Source organism: Aulonocara stuartgranti, assembly GCF_965226115.1.
Source record: "Aulonocara stuartgranti genome assembly, chromosome: 12".
Lineage (NCBI taxonomy): Eukaryota > Metazoa > Chordata > Actinopteri > Cichliformes > Cichlidae > Aulonocara > Aulonocara stuartgranti.
The window spans coordinates 12,429,841-12,447,204 of NC_138948.1; the positions used below are offsets into that span (position 1 = coordinate 12,429,841).

General features: G+C 41.6%; 1 protein-coding gene across 1 annotated transcript; it reads right to left on the reverse strand.

Annotated features, from left to right (window-relative positions):
- Window positions 1-6,638: 6,638 nt before the first annotated feature.
- On the reverse strand, window positions 6,639-12,351 carry adra2b (adrenoceptor alpha 2B). The gene is made up of 2 exons (XM_082554399.1): window positions 11,424-12,351; window positions 6,639-11,250 (listed from the first exon to the last, which is right to left on the reverse strand). The coding sequence occupies exon 2, from the start codon at window positions 11,225-11,227 to the stop codon at window positions 9,650-9,652; it is 1,578 nt and encodes a 525-aa protein (XP_082410525.1). The 5' UTR covers window positions 11,228-11,250; window positions 11,424-12,351; the 3' UTR covers window positions 6,639-9,649.
- Between the last annotated feature and the right edge of the window lie 5,013 nt (window positions 12,352-17,364).

Below are 17,364 nucleotides of genomic sequence, written 5' to 3' on the forward strand. Positions count from 1 at the left end.
AGAAGCAAGCGGCAGGGGATTCAATCAGATAGGGAAGCCAGGAAATCCTGCACCTGTCCAGGTGTGGAGAATCTCCTCCTCGAGCCATTGTGTGTCACCTGGACTGTCGCCGGAAAGAACATGGTGTACTGTATACCCCGCTCCCGTAAAAGCAGCTTCACTGCATCATAGGCCTTTGGCTTCTTCAGCACCGCCGTGGAGAAGTCATTGTCAATTGACACCATTGAGCCGTTAAGCCTAAGACCCCCATCTTCAGAGCTGAGTCGGTGCACCGCTTCCATGACTCTCTGTTTATCTCTGAAAGAGTGAAAATGAATGAGCAGCGTGCGGGGACGCTTGTTAGGGTCTGGTTTCGGAGCGAGTACACGATGAGCCCTCTCCAACTTTATGCGCCCAGCCTTGGTGGTCATCCTGAGAACGCAGATTCAGTGTCCTCCGGTAGGCCAAGAAGCCGGACGTTCAGTCGTCTGCTGTAATTTTGCACTGCATCCAATCTTTCCATGAGAGCGCTGACTTGATTTTCCAGCTTGGTAATCCGGCGCTCCTGAGCAGTATCAGCGTTCTCCACAGCTAGCACCCTAGCTTCTGCTTCGTCCCACCCTTTGTGTGCCGACTAGAGTTCAACCACGAGCTTAGAAACAGCCTTGGTCAGAGGACTAAGTTTCTTGTCAGTTACTTTAACAACATTAGCCATCATCAAGTTAAAGGCATTGGCGAAGGCTGGGTCCAATTCGACAGTAGGGTTGGAGTCAGAGCAGGTGCCATCTTGAGGGGCTTCGCCCGGTTCAGACGGAGTGTCTTTTCTTTCTCTGTTTGGTCGCTGCTTACCCACATTGTCAAAAGACTGTGGCCAAAAGTCTTTCAGGGACATAGCCCGCAATGTACATACCAGAACAGAAACAGGACGCCTTATAAAACATGGAGTATAAAGGAATTAAGGCTGAGTGGCACGGAGCTCCGAAAAAACAGTGCGTTCACCCCGCTGCCATCACGTGACCCCTGCACTCTCTCTTCAGTAATGAAGTCCCACCTGCCAGCTGAGTACCTTCTTGTACAGTGTTAGGTTTGTATTGTTGATTGTCATTTATGCTTAGAAATATCTACTCATATATGCTTAGAGTGTTATAATCAATGTCATGTTGGTAGAGGTTTGATCCTTAATAGTCTGCAAAGACTTTGTGTGCATTCCAGAGTGCTCTGGCATTCACACCCACATCCTGGGAGCATGGGAGAGGTCGTACCTTCTCTTATTGTTTTGTGGTAGGATAAACATATCTATGTCTGTTTTAGGCTAAGTGCCTTTTGTTTAGATGAACTGCTGGACTTCCAGACCAGCAGGTTTAGAGAAGTCATTTATGGGGTCTCACACACACACACACACACACACACACACACACACATAGACAAGGTATTCTTTATCTTTGTCGTGGTTTGTCGTGGTTCTCTCCCTCATATATGAGTAACACAAAGAACTTTGCCTACTTGGTGTGTAATGCTTTTTGCCGTGTAGCTGAATTGTCTTGAACGTTCCAGCGAATGGGTTTAAGCTACAAACCTATCATTAATTGGTCCTCCAGCCGGAGCCCTGGAGTCGACATTCACCGAGGGGAAAAGAGACACTCCACACTGTATATAAATGCCACTTGTTTTGCACATATTCAACTCTGTATATTTTATATATTTTATTATTATTATTATTATTTTATTTTATTTTTTTACTATTTAATTTGTAAAAATGTGTATACACACACACACACACACACACACACACACACACGTAGGAAAATATTTAGTATACACATCCAGAAATGCATACACTATTATATATTGTACATATATTTATTAGTTTCAGGTTGGCCATTCTTGTATTTTGCTCGTTTGTGTTGTTGTGTTTGCACATCTCTGTTGCTTGTGGGGCTCGCACACAAGAATTTCACTCGCATGTGCTGTGCCAGTGTGCCTGCACATGTGATGTGACAATAAAAAGTGATTTGATTTGATTTGATTTGATTTGACATGCTGAAAGACTGACGACAGCCAGGAAGTTCCTGTAGTAAAGAATGTGAGAATTTGTCATCGGGCCAGTGGATTAGCTGGATTAGTCTTTTCTCCTCGATGGATGACGATCGGCGGGCTTAGGGACTGATGCTACACGCAATAAGCCATACCAAGTACGTTCAGAGAGTCCGACTTTATAACCGTGTGAGTGTGTACTTCCTTAGCCGCTTTTTGGGGCTAAGAACGGTGTTTTTCGCTGCTTTGTGGAGCGATAAGTGAGTTCTCCGCCGCTTTGTGGGAAGTTGAGTGGGTTCTCCGCCGCTTTGTGGGACGTTGAGAAGTTCCGCGGGGTCCAGATTGTGCTGGACAATAGACCTATTCTTTGTTGTTATTTGTGGTGTTTGTGTTTGTGTGAGTGAGTGTGGAGTAGAACACGTGGTCTATGACGCCAGCTGTTGTTGTTATCAAGCAACCAAGAGTGCGTCAGAGGGTGACGAGAAGTTTATGATGGAATTCGCTCTTGGCAGCGCGAAGTATTTAGAATATTGGGACAAAAAATATGATTTTGGGTGTAAACTGCTTGCTGGAAAATGTTGGAAGTTTTCAGAAAACACAGCAGCCTTAAAGAGGCTGTGTAGAAGGCCAGCCCACAGCAGCAGCACTTAAGATATGCTTTGGTGAATGGCTTTCCCCCACCCCTTGCTGAAACAAAATGGTTTGATGATTCTTCAGATTGCTCTGATCGACAACAGCCTGTGCTCCAGACCATTAATTTAACCAGTTGTTGAAAGTAATCTGCATTAAGCTTAGGGTTGCTCAAATTTGGAACAATGACATATAAGCTGAAGTAAAATAGGTAAATATTTTAACTAATTACGTGCATAGAGGCACTTGACCTGTTTGAAAGACTGTCATCTTAATATGAGCCATTGCTGACATATAGAGCACACCTTTATTGAATATGAATATGAAAGTGCAAGTCTTTGCCACTGTGGGGAAAAGCATGCAACCACTGTGTGAGGTTGCATTGCAATCTCTTCTGAGCTGATGAGCAAGCTACACATTATCAGATCGAGAGCTGGCTGAGAACTCATCAAAGAGAGGGAAACAAAACTATGATAACTATGATAACTGGAGTGTGCAGCGTTTCCGTGAGTTCACCTTCTTCTTTCAGATGCGCAGCAGTTGTCCTGTATCTTGACTCATGTGTGTAGAGTGTTCAAAGCATCAGCATTATGTTTTGTTAATTTGTTTTGTTAGGTTGAAAAATAATTAAATAGACTTGTGATCATACTTATGGATCACCATGGCACTTATCATCAGCCATATGATTTATTTACGCAGCTGAAAAAGTGAGTGTGAATGTGCCTGACGTCACAGTATGTGTGTGCGCTGTGTAAAAGTAATTGCCTCCAATTGTGAGAGCGGTGATTCTGCAGGTCACCAGCTATTGTAAAAGGAAAAAAAAAGAATAAAAAAGAGACAAAATTTACATTGTAGAAGAAAAATAATAATAGGTTTAGGGAAGTGATTTATGGGGTCTCACACACACACACACACACACACACACACACACACACACACACACACACACACACACACACACACACACACACACACAGACAAGGTATTCTTTGTCCACATGTGTACCTATATGAAACGTCATATGCAAATGAACCTATGTATATTCATGTAACCTCAATAAAAGAGCAGTGTTACGGGGGAGCGGACGAGAGCGACTGGGGTCAAGCGAAGGAACGGCGCTTGTCGTGGTTCTCTAGAACTTTGCCTACTCGGTGCTTAATGCTTTCTGCTGTGTAGCTGAATTGTCTTGAACGTTCCAGCGAATGGGTTTAAGCTACAAACCTACCAACCCTGTTCCGGAAATAAACGAGTAAGCCAGTGGAACCACATATTGTGTTCTGCATTCTTCATCAGCAATGTTCTGTCAAACTCACCATGGCAGTTGCTAACATCCTCTCTTTTCTCTGGCAGAGTTTTCAGTGCTGCCCTGTGAAGTATCCAGCCTCTTCCACCACTCACCAATTGGTCACAAAGACAAGGATACAAGTCTCTCAATAAACCTTTTAAAACTGCTGATTGTTGTTTGAGTCTGCTCTTTAAGTCCACATTGAGCCAAAACATGAGCATCTCACCTTGTCTTTAAAATCTAATCCAAAAGGCCTGGGTGTTATCTTTGGCTTGAAGCTTTGATTTGATTTCTTGTCAAAAAATAGCTACTAGCACGACCTGGAAACAGTCCATGCCTTTATTACTTCACGTATGTGTTACTGCAGCTTCCTTTATTTTGGTCTCTCCATGTCTCTCACTTAAGATTCTCATGAAGTTACTGAAGCTAACTTTTGGTCACTTTTTCAACAAGAGTAAAGAGTGTTGTTTCCATCCAATTATACAATGGTTAAAAGCAGATCCAGTTTGAATCATGTGCTTACTTTAACTCAGCCATGATGCAGCCGTTCTCACTGTTAGTTTTTTGTACTTAATAAGACTTATTTGATTTAGTAGTTAAATAAGAACAAAAAATGAAAACAGTGGTGCAGCTGTAACTCATGCCATTTTGTGTGTTAAAACAAAAAATGACAAACTGGCTTGTTTTTGCATTGACCCCCCCCCCCTAAAAACTGTTAAGCTGTTACCATAACTGCTCAGGCTTATGGTTAACTTTACTATTTGGATTGTTTTCTTTGATGTTAGTGCAGCAGCAACATGTCGACTATCAGTTAGTTGGTTTAGTTTTTTTCTTCTCGTGATGAAAGCTGTTGATGTCAAGTTCACGGGTAACAGTCTAAATGTGACGAATCATGTGGTCTCTGATTAGTTCCTTCTTGTTTTATCTTGAGTTCTTGGTTTCCTCTGGCTCTGTGTCACTTTCTGTTTTTGTTAGTCAAACCGTTACGCGTCTTGTCATATGCGGGTCCTGTGCAGCACTTCCCATTAGCCAGACTGTATTTTTAAATCAAAATTTCTATTTTCTGTTTCAACAATATTTCGTTATTTTTTCTTCAGCCTTCCCCTCTCTTGCACACTCATGCATTGCTGGATTTTTCATATTAGGACCTAATTTTTTGCCGTGTTAACTACCTACTAAGGTACGTCCACTTTGTGCTTTGAATTTCCATCCAAACGCACAACGCATCAAAACAAGGCTGAAAATGCCTGTTTTACATCCCGGCTCTTTCCTTTAACAAAATCTTTGTAAAACGAAATTTTATGAGATGCATAAGAGCACACACTCACACATACCCCCATCAAGTGGCACTCTGTTAAACAGTCACAGACTCCTTGAGCGATTTTAATCATAATTGCCCATGCCCCCTAAAAATGACATTTTTTATCACAGCCTTCACCGAGCGAGAGTGCATTTTAATATCTCCACCTTCGATGGGTAGAGAGCTTGCCTCTGTTCTGTCTCTCATTTTTCATTCTGCCTCTTGGGTGTTTTCAACAGTCAAATTACAGGGGGAAGAAATTTATCTGGCATTATATCGTGGATGCGATTGGAAAAGAAAAATGCTCGGCGCTAGAACGCCCTCTAAACACATACATATTCATACAGAACAATACTAAATCCATCATAAATCTCTAAATTAAACTTGATGTGCGTCTGTGTTTCAGTATGCGTCCGAGTGTGTCCTTGCATGTATCGGCTTCGCTTGTTTAGGAGTCTGTCCACTGTCTTTTGTGAGTAAGAAGCTAATGTGTTGAGTGTCGTGGTAGTTGGACTCTTTCCATTTTTGCCCTGGAGAGTCCACCGTCCCAATCAGGCCTTCTTTATATTCTAGCTGAGGCCAGAGAATAAGGGGCTTAGGGACACTGTGTTTGTGTGAATATACAACATTGTAAACATACAGCTCACTGCTCCCATTGCTTGGCTATGATAAGTTATCTGTTCACACACAGTGCTGAATATGGAAATGAAACAGTGTGGAGGAAAAGATGGGCAACATTTTGGTGTTCTTTGAGTGGAAACTTGTATGTGTGTGTGTGTGTGTGTGTGTGTGTGTGTGTGTGTGTGTGTGTGTGTGAAGGTAAAGCAGGACAGAGAGGCTCGATTCAGTGCAGACAAATGGCCAAACAGCACATCAGCATAAATCAATTACAATTCACCATAGGCCTGATGACCTCAAATATAACAAGCTGTCACAACAAGTGTGTGTGTGTGTCTGATTCTGTGTGTGGCTTGAATAGAATATGAGACAGTCAGTGCGGGGAGTGTGTGTATGTGTCTGTGTGTGATATTTGGAATGATGCTCTAATTCCTTACAGACTTCCTCTGTGTTCGCTGGCAGTAGGTGACATTATGCTGTTTCTGCTATGGCCTACTTCTCATGTCCCACTGTGATAGGAGATTTTGCTGTGACATCTTGAACAGCCATCAACCCACAGTGTTATGGACTATTTTCCCAAGTTGTGTTCCCATTTAAGGCAATTTCATAATGGCTGGAAATTGCTTTGCATTGCGCTTCGGTTTGACATGTATGTCACGAAAACGTCACAGATTTGTGAAACAACTCACTGCTAATTCTCTGTCTGGTCTGGAAATGATTTTTATTATCATTATCATTATTATTATTATTGTTGTATCATGTGGAGATGTATAAAACAAACGAACCAGGGAATGACTTGTGCTTTTTCAAGCGGCTTTATTTCCAAACTGGAAGGAGATGATGACAGATGGGAGATAGATGATTGCAAAGCTCAGACCAGGCAGTTTGGTCCAAACACAGTTGGGGAAAAGACAATTCAGGCGGTTTCCGGGAAAAGGATGGTGCTCAACAGGCAGAATACTGCATCTGTTACCTTTAAGCTATAATTCTTACTTTTTAAAAAACAAACAAACAAAGCAGCAGTCTCACCACATAAAGCCATGAATGGTAAGTTTGAGCAGCATTGCAACTCATGGTTATTGGAAGCAGCCATGAATCCATGACCTCTGTGGCTATTTTTGTCATAATTGAGTTGCTATAGATGTTTGTGTTACTGGAGAGAAAATAATCATTTTAAATGAGGACAGGGAACAGTTGTATAAGTGCACAGAGCTCTTGCTTGCAACCATTTGGTTTCATCAGTTATTTAAATCTCCTAGCAGCTCTGCGTGATATGGATTATCAGGCCTTAATGCACTGCAAATCATCCAAATAAAACTGGCTATGGTTGCTATTGACATTTTCATATTTCATTACTTTTTCAGGAGACATCTGACAGCAGTAGCACTGGTGAGGAGACATTTTTCTGTTGCGATATAGATTGTACATCAATGCGTGTGCTTGTATCTCTGATTGAACATTTCACTGTACTATAACTAGATGAAACAATGATGAATAAATGTTGCATTGTATGCACATAACTCAAAGTTCATGTTCCTTCAGTTCAACACAAATGCATCCCCCCCAACCCCGAGCTTAAATATAGCCCAGTCTCACAAAGCAAGAGCTTGATGGCAGAAGTCAATGTTGCTCTTGTTCAGGATATTAAAACTCTGTACAGTCTTTTCAGTCTCTGATCGCTTCCAATTCAATTGGTTTTTCAGAATAAAAGCACAGTAACTGAACAATAAATAGGTAACAGAACACACAAACTGGTTTGAAATAAATAATACAGTGTTTTCAATCTTTGCCTCCCGTCACATACACCAAATATAAACTGATATTTCATTACAGAAACACAGGGCCAGATTTCACTGAGTCAGGCTGGTGTCCTGTGAGGCTCTTTGGTCCCTTGAGGGTGATCTTTAAAAAGCCATGTACTCGATGTCACAGAAAAAACATTCACTTTTAGATCATTAAGACTGTCCCAGTGTAGCGACACACTACCGATCTTTCCTCCAAATTCATCATAAACATTACAGACAACCAGATGCAGGAAATCTGTCAGTACAGTAGATCTGTAGTACATAGCAGCCAGAGGAGGCACTGACACTTTTTAAGGAAAAACAAGAGTCAACACGCATGCACGCTCGCACACTCGCCCACATACACACACACGCTCACACAAGTCAGCAGAATTAGACCGTTACTAAATTGATGTGTTGCTGCTGACAGCCCTTGTCCCATTGAGTCAATAAACATGTGCTGTTCACAGTTACAGACACATTTTCTTGGTTTTTTTTCCTTCTTTTTTTTCTTGTCCAGGAAACTCACAAAGCTTTAGTGTCTTGGTGAGAAAAATAAAAGTACCATTCATCTTCTTGCCTCTCAGCAACGTGTCGAATGTGCCATGTAGAGGTCCACTGCAGAAGATGATGTGCCAGAGGCATCGGTAAGGAGTGACTCAGACAAACAGTTCTCAGTATAACCCCTGTAGGTGTAATTAGGGGGAACATCACACGTCCATAATTGCATTGTTCATCTCGGCGTTACAGTCAATATAAAATGTTTACCTGGTAAATAATGCGGCACAAAGCAGGATTTGTTTTGTGAAAGTTAATGCTTGCCAGTAGAATGATAAGAATCTGGTGGTTTTTATTTTTAGGAGACACACCTCCCATTTGATACTGTGAAAAAACACTGAAAGGGTTTGAAGATGCTCTAATTATCTTTGAATGTTGCTCGAATGTCCAAATACTGAGGCAGTTCATTGAAAGAGAAGCTCAGGCAAGTCAATTAGGGTGATTCTACAGGTTAAGTTAAAAGAAAGAAAACTGTAAGCTAAGAGTATGAGATGCAGTCTCATCACTTTTCGTCTACTTCTCAGCATCATACATGGGATTTTATATCAAGTCCATCATCCAAAGTTAATTTTTATTGAATATTTCATGAAAGGTGAAAGCCAAGAGTGTCATTATAAACAACCTGAGTGTCCATTATGACCAGTGAAGCCAAAAGCAAGGTGGCAGGGCTTCACATGAAGGCTTTCTGCACAAAATCTCCGAGTTAAGTCTGAAAGGGTGCCCTTGTTTGTGCTATCACATTTGAGATTGTCAGCAACCTTCTCTTGTTGTTGCATTTTTAGATAAAAATCAAGGAACACATGTTTGCCCTGCAGCTTTGCAATTGAGACTACAGACACAGTTGAAACTGCAGACGTAGGGAATCATCACTAATCTTATGTGCTCCTTGTGTTGTCTATTGATAAGTAAAGGGCCCTAGGCTCACAGGAATCTAAGGCCACTTGTCCTTACTTTTACCTGTCTTCTTTAGTCCCAAAGTTTTTGATAACTACAAAACATGTATAAAAAAATATGTTGTATTCATTCACAGAGTTAATTCCCACTTGTTTTCTGCCTTCTATAAGTTTTATAGTGTATTTACATTTCTTCTATCATGCTGCCCCCCTCTGTCTCCCAGGATTATCTATTATTCCTTGTCATCCAAAGATAAAACTTTGGATTCAAAGTCTTATCAGAAATACTAAAGTACTAAGCAGGTTAATAGTGTCTCGCTCAGCTGCTTTTTCATCGTCTGTTTCTTCGCCTCACTCTGTAAAAATCTGTCAACCAGTTGCGAGCTGAGATTTCACAGTCCGGGGTTTGTGTTTACACGCTGTGGCTGTAAAAGTGGCTCTCAGTTTTTACATATGACGTATTTTTTTAAACAGCCCTTTAAGTGTTCTGGAACATGATTGGTTTTTGTTTTGTTTTGTTTTTTTTATGCCTCAGAAATGTCCATTTTCTATACAGCAATTTTATGTGCTAAAAGAAAGTACCCTTGGTGCTTCTGCACAGTATCTTTTTGAAGGCCTTTCTAAAGTCTTTGTTAAAGATGGTGTATATGACTGGGTTGAGTGAGGAGTTGCAGTAACCAATCCAGAAGAAAAATGTAAAGAGTGGACCTGGGATGGTGCAAGTCTCTGGGCACACTGCCTGGAGAGAGTAGGAGAAGAAGAAGGGGAACCAGCACACCACAAAGACACCAATGACCACTGCCAGGACAAAGGTGAAACGTTTCTCTCTGTTGACCATGGCTTTACGCCTCGCTGCTCCAGGGTTGTTATCTGTTTTTGACTTTCTCCCTGGCACCAGACGAGCCCCCTTTGAAGTGGCAATCATGTCGCGGTAGCGCTTGACTGAGGCTGGGGAGTGGATCCCCCCTCCAGCAGGAGACCCTGGCATGCTGGTGCTGCCGCGTCCCCCTCCATGGCTGTGCTCCATATCGCTCTCTGTGCTTGAACTGTCAGCATTGTTATTGTCAGCCTTTTTCTTTTGCAGACGCTTGCCCTTCTTCCCCTCCGCTTTAGTCTTGGTGGCAGACTGAGGCACAGTGGAGGGGGTTGAGGGGACTTGTGAAGAGGTATCAACCTCTGTGGCCGTGGGCACGGCTGGAGAAGGGGATGGAGGCTGCAGGAGATTATTGGGTGTGGGATTTGGGGAGGTTTGAGACTCTGCTGGAGCTGGAGAAGGTGTGATAGCGAGGGTGGGGGGTCTGGCATTTGAGGTTTTGTTGGATGAAGGAGGTGTGCTTTCTTCTTCATCCTTCCCATTGGCTTGTACATGCCGAGGAGGCTGACTTGGTGTTGCACAGCCAACCCCATCTTTCCTGGGCTCTCCTGGTGGGCAGCGTGTTCTCTGCTTGGCTATTTGGTAAATTCTTACGTAGACCAGGATCATGATGAGACATGGAGCGAAGAAGGAGCCAATGGTGGAGTAAAGGATGTACCAGCGCTCATCATTCAGCTGGCACTGAGGTCCTCTCTCACTCCCCTTGTCGCCACCCTCACTCTTGTTCAAAGAGAGCAGGGGAGGGAAGGAGATAATGGCAGAGATGAGCCACACCACCACAATAGCGGCTTTGATGCGTTTGGGTGTCCGCTGACGTCCGTAAGTGACCCTGGAGATTGACAGGTAGCGGTCCAAAGAGATGGCACACAGGTGCACGATGGAGGAGGTGCAGAACAGCACGTCCAGCGCCAGGTAGATCTCACACCACAGAGACTTGAAGTACCAGTAGCCAAGCAGTTCGTTGGCTAAAGAAAAGGGGATGATGAGTGTGGCCACTAAAATGTCCGCAGCAGCTAATGACACCAAGAACAGATTCTGCGGACCTCGGAGTGACCGGCTGGTTAGGACAGCGATGATGACCATGATGTTCCCGACGATAGTGAAGATGACCATTAAGGTTATGGCGGTGGCAAAGGCCGCCGTTGCTTCCGGGGAGTAGGGGGCAGGATTGAGGACACTCTGGTTGCATGGCACGGAGGATCCCGAGCCGCTCACACTGCTGTTCCAGCCACTCAGCTCCATGGAGCAGCCGCTGTCCTGAACCGAGGCCATGCTGGGATTATTTTTCCAAGAGGCTTTAAATTTAAAACAAGCAAACAAAAACAAACAAATAAACATGCAAAATATTTAAAAAATGTATAAAGTGTTAAACACTCTTAGATTATCACGCATTTTTGTCCTTAATAAAACAGTATATTTACATTAAAATACATTTTGTAATAAATTGATAATTATTTGGCATATTTACCTCAGCCGTTCTAGTTTTGTCACTGTGTTGTTCGCAAATGATCACTCCCTTGCACCCTCCACGGCAGGTCTTCCAAATCCATTTTATGTGCAACAAACAGTCCTGGGGAACGCGTCAAGACGCGGATCTTTTCAATCAAAACGCATTGCCACTTTTCAAAACCCGTTCTTCTCCACAAAAACAGAAACAGAAAAAGAAAAAAATAATCACTGCTGGGCGTTCGCCCTCGCAGAGTTACATCGCACCCTGAAGAATTAAAACTTGATTTTTTACACAGACCGATCCTTTTTCAGTTAATGTCATGAAAATGGAAAGATTTAATTTAAAACGATCTAATTTGGGGCCATTTACGGTGAGGCGTTGTTGGATATCAGAGATCAGATTAGAGTAAATTGGTCTGATTTCCGTGCGTCCTCGTTTGGAGACGCGCGTATACCTGACAATCTCGTTCGAATAGCGAAAAATAAAAGAGTGATTTTAGATGACGCGAAATAAAACCAATGCGGTGGGATATTTACACTGATTGTCTGTTGAAAGATTATGATGTTTCACAGGAATACCAGCGTTTCCAATCAAGAAAGAACACAAAGAACAACCTCAAGCTCTCCAGCTCTCCTGCGCACGATGTCACATCTGCTTTCAAAACACGTTGTTGTTTCAGTAATAAAAAGATCCTCGCAGAGCAGCTCAAGTCGGTGCGTCTCATGAGTTTTTTTTGTGGTCCCTGGCGCTTCAGAAGTTTACCGGGATGCCATGATTCAGCCGCTCCGCTGATGCACCTCGCAGATTTCCTCGCAGAGGGGCAGCAGCATCTTCACTTGTGAACAGGACCTTACGACGAAACCTAATAAGTGGGGTGCCTCCCATCTCCCTCTTCTTTTAGACCCGGTGATGTCACTGTGAAGCCGAGCGTCATGGGATGTTTGCTTCCTCCATCCTTGTACAGCCCCCCACCTCCCAAATTATATCTATACCCAAGCGTCTCAGTCAACGCAGTTATATTAGAAATGGCTTGTTGGGTGGCACTGCTCCGGTCAATTAACTCCACAGGACGCTGTGATGTCCAGCTGGGAGAGCAGAGACGATGCCATCTGCTTTACTGAAAACATTTGTTTCATTCCAGGGACTCCAGGGTAAACAGCACAGTCATCATTACCATCACCATCATCATTTTTCCTCAAGATGTGGCAACTTCACATTTATGCTTTTCAAGCAAAAAGCCTGTGTGACATTATATCATTCTTTGGTTTTTAAATGATTTTTTCACTTAGTCCTCAATAACTCCTTCAGTGCTGGAGGTCTAGATAAAGGCGCAGTGTAATACTAAAGGGAAATGCCATCCATGTTTTAGCTGCCCAGTCTTGTTAAAAGCTTTTTCTCAGATTTTTAATGAGATTAGGTAAGGTAAGCACAGTGTCTAAGATTGTACAAGCTGAAAAACACCTCAGTGTTTGAGGCAGGGTTTATGTGCACAGTTCAATGTGTTTTGTGAGCGTCCAAATCAATACAGATTGCCAGCTCATAATCACAAAGGCAGGCTCAATTTTACGTGCGAGAAAGTAGTCACACCTTTATAATACAGTAAAACCACAAATGTCTAAGAATTCTAATAAAACAAATTCTTCATTTTGAAAGATGAACCCCTTCGGAGATTTAAATTATTGATGCATTAGGTACTGACTGATCCACCCTCTGGATTAAGGATCTAAAGCAATAAATCATACATTTTATGTAGTTACAGATTTTGCATATCAAATCCAGTCCATGGGTAATGACAACCATCAATTAAATGGTGCAGTAAAAGTGAATTATGTCCTTGTGAAATCTGAAATCTCCTCATGCTCATCTACCTCTCCACTCCCTGGATAAACGCACCGTGTTACCTTCCACCTCTGCTCACTGTGCGAGGTGCAGGGTGAGGGAATAAGGCACTCATTGTAATGTTCTGTGCTCATGCATTTACATCATCACTTGACTTCTATTTAAATCCCTCTGCAGTTATGCACCATGCAACACTTCCTATCCCTAGAAGAAGAGACATCTATCATCCCTCTGATTTGTTGCCTACCTGAGATCAAGGGCCTGAACGTTCAATTATCCATTGAAACCTACGTCATACTGGCTGTTTAACTTGGCCATAAAACAAACAGCAGCAGAGTTTATCCTGTGCTGTTTGAAAGTAGGTAGGTGGCCTCTGTCAAATAAACGCACACAAACAAACAACACACACATTTACCGGTCATATACACACACGATCTTATGAATGGTGTGTGGGTAGAGGTTCTGTTTGTTTGTTTTTGTAGTGCGTCCCCCACACATTGCTGTTCTAATGAGGAAGAAGCCCAGCTAGCCACCCATGGAATTACAATTGGGTGGCCTGCTCTCTGATTCTGTGACCAGAAGCAGCAGTCAATAATGGTCGTACATTTCTCGCTCCACGCTACAGAATCTAAATATAAAGGGGGAGAGAATAAAGCTTTTAGCAGGAGAGTGCACTCCAATCAAGTGTCTCTGTTTCCGTGGGTGAACCATGCTTTGTAACACGCTGAAAATGCATTCTGGGGGTGAGGGGTATGTCAGTGATGCCGAGGTTATAGTGAGTGAGCGGCACACAGTGTTCAGTGCACAGTACACTGCTTTTGAAGTGCCTGTTGTGTAAGAGCATGTGATATACAAGCATGCATGCACTCACACATACAGTTCACAAGCCTGGAGGGAACTCTGCTGCCATGGATCACCCACAGTGGATAAGCAATTTTTCTTTGATATCCACATTGGAAAAGTTGGTACTTGGTCTGGAAAGGACTCTCACTCTTAAAAAAAACATAAAAACTCCAGGAGCTTTTGAACAGTTTCATTGTGTTCAAAATAACTTCAAATTTCTTTTTAATTCCTTACCTTTTTAACAGGGTCTTGAAAATGAGATTACTGCAGGTCAGAATAATGTAGGACTGTGGTCTGGTGGGAGTCTGTGGACATTATGGTTCTGGTCCAAATCAATTATAACACAATACCTGCCCTTTGGAAGCTTTCAATTTAGACCTTTTGGAATTACTGGCTTTAAACGGTTTTCTGTTTTCTATGTGTGGGTGTGTACACTCAGGTACTCATACTATTATGTGTACCAGTGTGCGATTTATAAACCTTGAGAGAGATGGTGTGTGGAGATCAAGGAAAATTTAGCCAGAAAAGGTACGCCTTGTCTTTCAAGTTAAGCTCTGTATTAGGGTCAGTGAGTTTTGTCCCACTTTGACGACAGAGTGAGGTCCCTCCTTTTTCTCCTGTTTATTTGAAGGTTTCCAGAGGCCTCAGTAGGTAAACCAGTCCTGCAATGTTCTATAGTACACGGTTTGGAGAAAATATCCATACATAGCAAAATATATTATGATCTCTCTAACATACCCATGACTGGATGAGGAATGTGCTATCCATTAGCCATGAAGGTACAAATATGTTTGTTTGTGTGTGTGTGTGTGTGTGTGTGTGTGTGTGTGTGTGTGTGTGTGTGTGTGTGTGTGCAACCTGCAAACAATTACAGGGAGTGCTCCCAAATGACCATGCAGTCATTTTCCCAAATAACTACACCTCTGTGCATGTGTGTGTGTGTGTGTGCATGCAGGTCAGTGCATGTGTGCGTGCGCGCATGTTACATGAATGCGTTGTAATTCTCCAGCTTACAGTATCGTGTTGCTCATCCTCATCATGTGGTTTTCTCTAAATGGGATTTCTTGTTTTGAGTGACACAGTCTTCAGCCGTAGATAACAAACACTGTGTAATGCCATGTCCAAAGGAAGTGTGATCCTCTCTGCTAATCCCTAATCTCTTATATGCTTCCTCTTGTACATACAGTACGCTACACATGTACATCAATTACGTGTTTCCAGAGCCTCATGTAATATGATTGGCCTAGTTTTATCTGGACACAGATGGGACCTACAGTTTGAGCCAGTTTTATTAATGAGGCAGGCTGACTGAGTCGTAACTGACTGATGAGAGCCGCATTCAAGTAGAGGGGAGGTGATACAGTCTGTTTCCTGTACTGGTATTTGAGGACAAATTAAATGACACCAGTGGTGATTTAATGTCTAAAATGCACATTTGAAGTGTGCGCGTGCGTGTGTGTGTGTATGCAAAAGAGCTATACAACTTGGTTTTCTGGTGGCCTTAGTTAATAAACAGTCTGCTGGCATCATCTGCTGGATACTTTTGAGTCATTATTTATTTCTTTTCATTCCAAAAGTTGTCACTAGAGAGCACTGTTTCACTACAAACGTATCCAGCACGATCTGTTTTGAAGACAACACAGAGAAATATCTGTGTTGTCTTCATTTCTTTTGAAATCACCTGCGGCAGTGAAAGAAGTACCAGCATAGTTGCTTAACTAGTAACAGTGCAAAAATACCAATAATACAAATCAAAGTCTTGTGTAAATGTCTGCTTAATGCACAAATATTTTCATCATATATGACTTGAAGTAGGCTATTAATAAACTGTGCACTGAAGGGAAAAGGTTTTGCGACTTATATGTTATATATGTATATTATATTATTTGTTTATCAGTTCTGATTCATCAACGTGTTTGTAGCATTTTGGAGCTGTATGTCACATATGTGTATAATACTACTTTTTAGAAAGTATTAATCTTGCTGTACAGACCTAAATCTGGTTACAGAAACCAAATAACACATTTTATTCTAGATTCCCCATATCTCTTTTGTTTTTATGATTACATTTTTTTTTGCAGTTTATTTAAACCATTTGATGCACTGGTTTAATCATTAACAGTGAGTTCTAATTTCAAGTTTAAACACAGGTCTCTTAAAAGTAAAATCTGAACTGGTGACCACAGCAGTAGTAGTCGAGCAAAAAGCACACTATTAAATAAATAGAATAAAATGCACAGATATAATAAAACCTCCAAATTGGTGATGAGAATTTGTACTTAGTTACTTCTTACTAATGATTGTTTAGTTTTGATCTGCTCCAAAATCAAATATTTGTTTGTCTTTGTTTCTTTTTTCCTGTTTTTGTTGAACTCATTCATCTAAAGTGATTTACAAAGAAGCCGATGGAAAAACAGATCACCCTCTGATGGTTTCAGAAGAGTGCAAAGTGTTTATTTTGGCCTGAAATATAAAGATCAACATTGAATAGATTAGAAAATAAGGATGTTTATTTATTTTTTCTAAAATTAAATCTGAGCCCCAACCCCCTCAGGAAAAAGAAGAAATAAAGTTTTAAGAAATGTATCTGATGGAAGACTAAGAAAAATGATGAAAACATACATAAAAAAATTAGTTTGAGCTCATATTTGTGTGCTTTTGATGAGTACATTTAAATGGACTCACACCAGATTAAATGCAGTTTTTTAGGGGCTTTATTTAACGTGATCGCTCAGTTTCAAGTCCAACCTGAAAACCACTGGGCATTTCTTTGCCCTCTGCATGGAAAACTGTAGCTAATGGAAGAAAAAAGTCAAGCAGAACAGCTACGCTTGCTTACGTGTTGGGTAATGGATATTTGCGCATGAGAGGACGTGGACTACTTTAGCTATGGCCAAAACAGAAGTGTGGGTGACTTAATTAGCATCAGGAAATGAAGCAGTGGTGATAGTGGCAGCTGGTCTTTTCGCAAGTGTTGGTAATAGTTCTTTGTTATTTCAGTTGAACCAGTTGAATATAGAGCTGACTGGTTTTTTAATACTGTGTTGAAACAACCATGAGCCTTGACAATACTGATAAAAGTACAGCTGAAATTTGAAAATAAAGAAAAAAGTCCAGTAATTTATATTATTTACCTGTTTAAAACTGGTTTTAGTTAGATTAAAATGCTATAAACACAAATAGGTGTTTTGGACTTTCCAAACTTCCTGATTAGAAATAACTTTAATGACTTTCCCTCTTACCTGTAATTTCTTTTAGCAGACTTCCTGTCATGTGC

What these genes read in the sequence shown, in the direction of transcription:
- adra2b (XM_082554399.1), bottom strand. Translation starts at nt 11,227, where the DNA reads ATGGCCTCGGTTCAGGACAGCGGCTGCTCCATGGAGCTGAGTGGCTGG.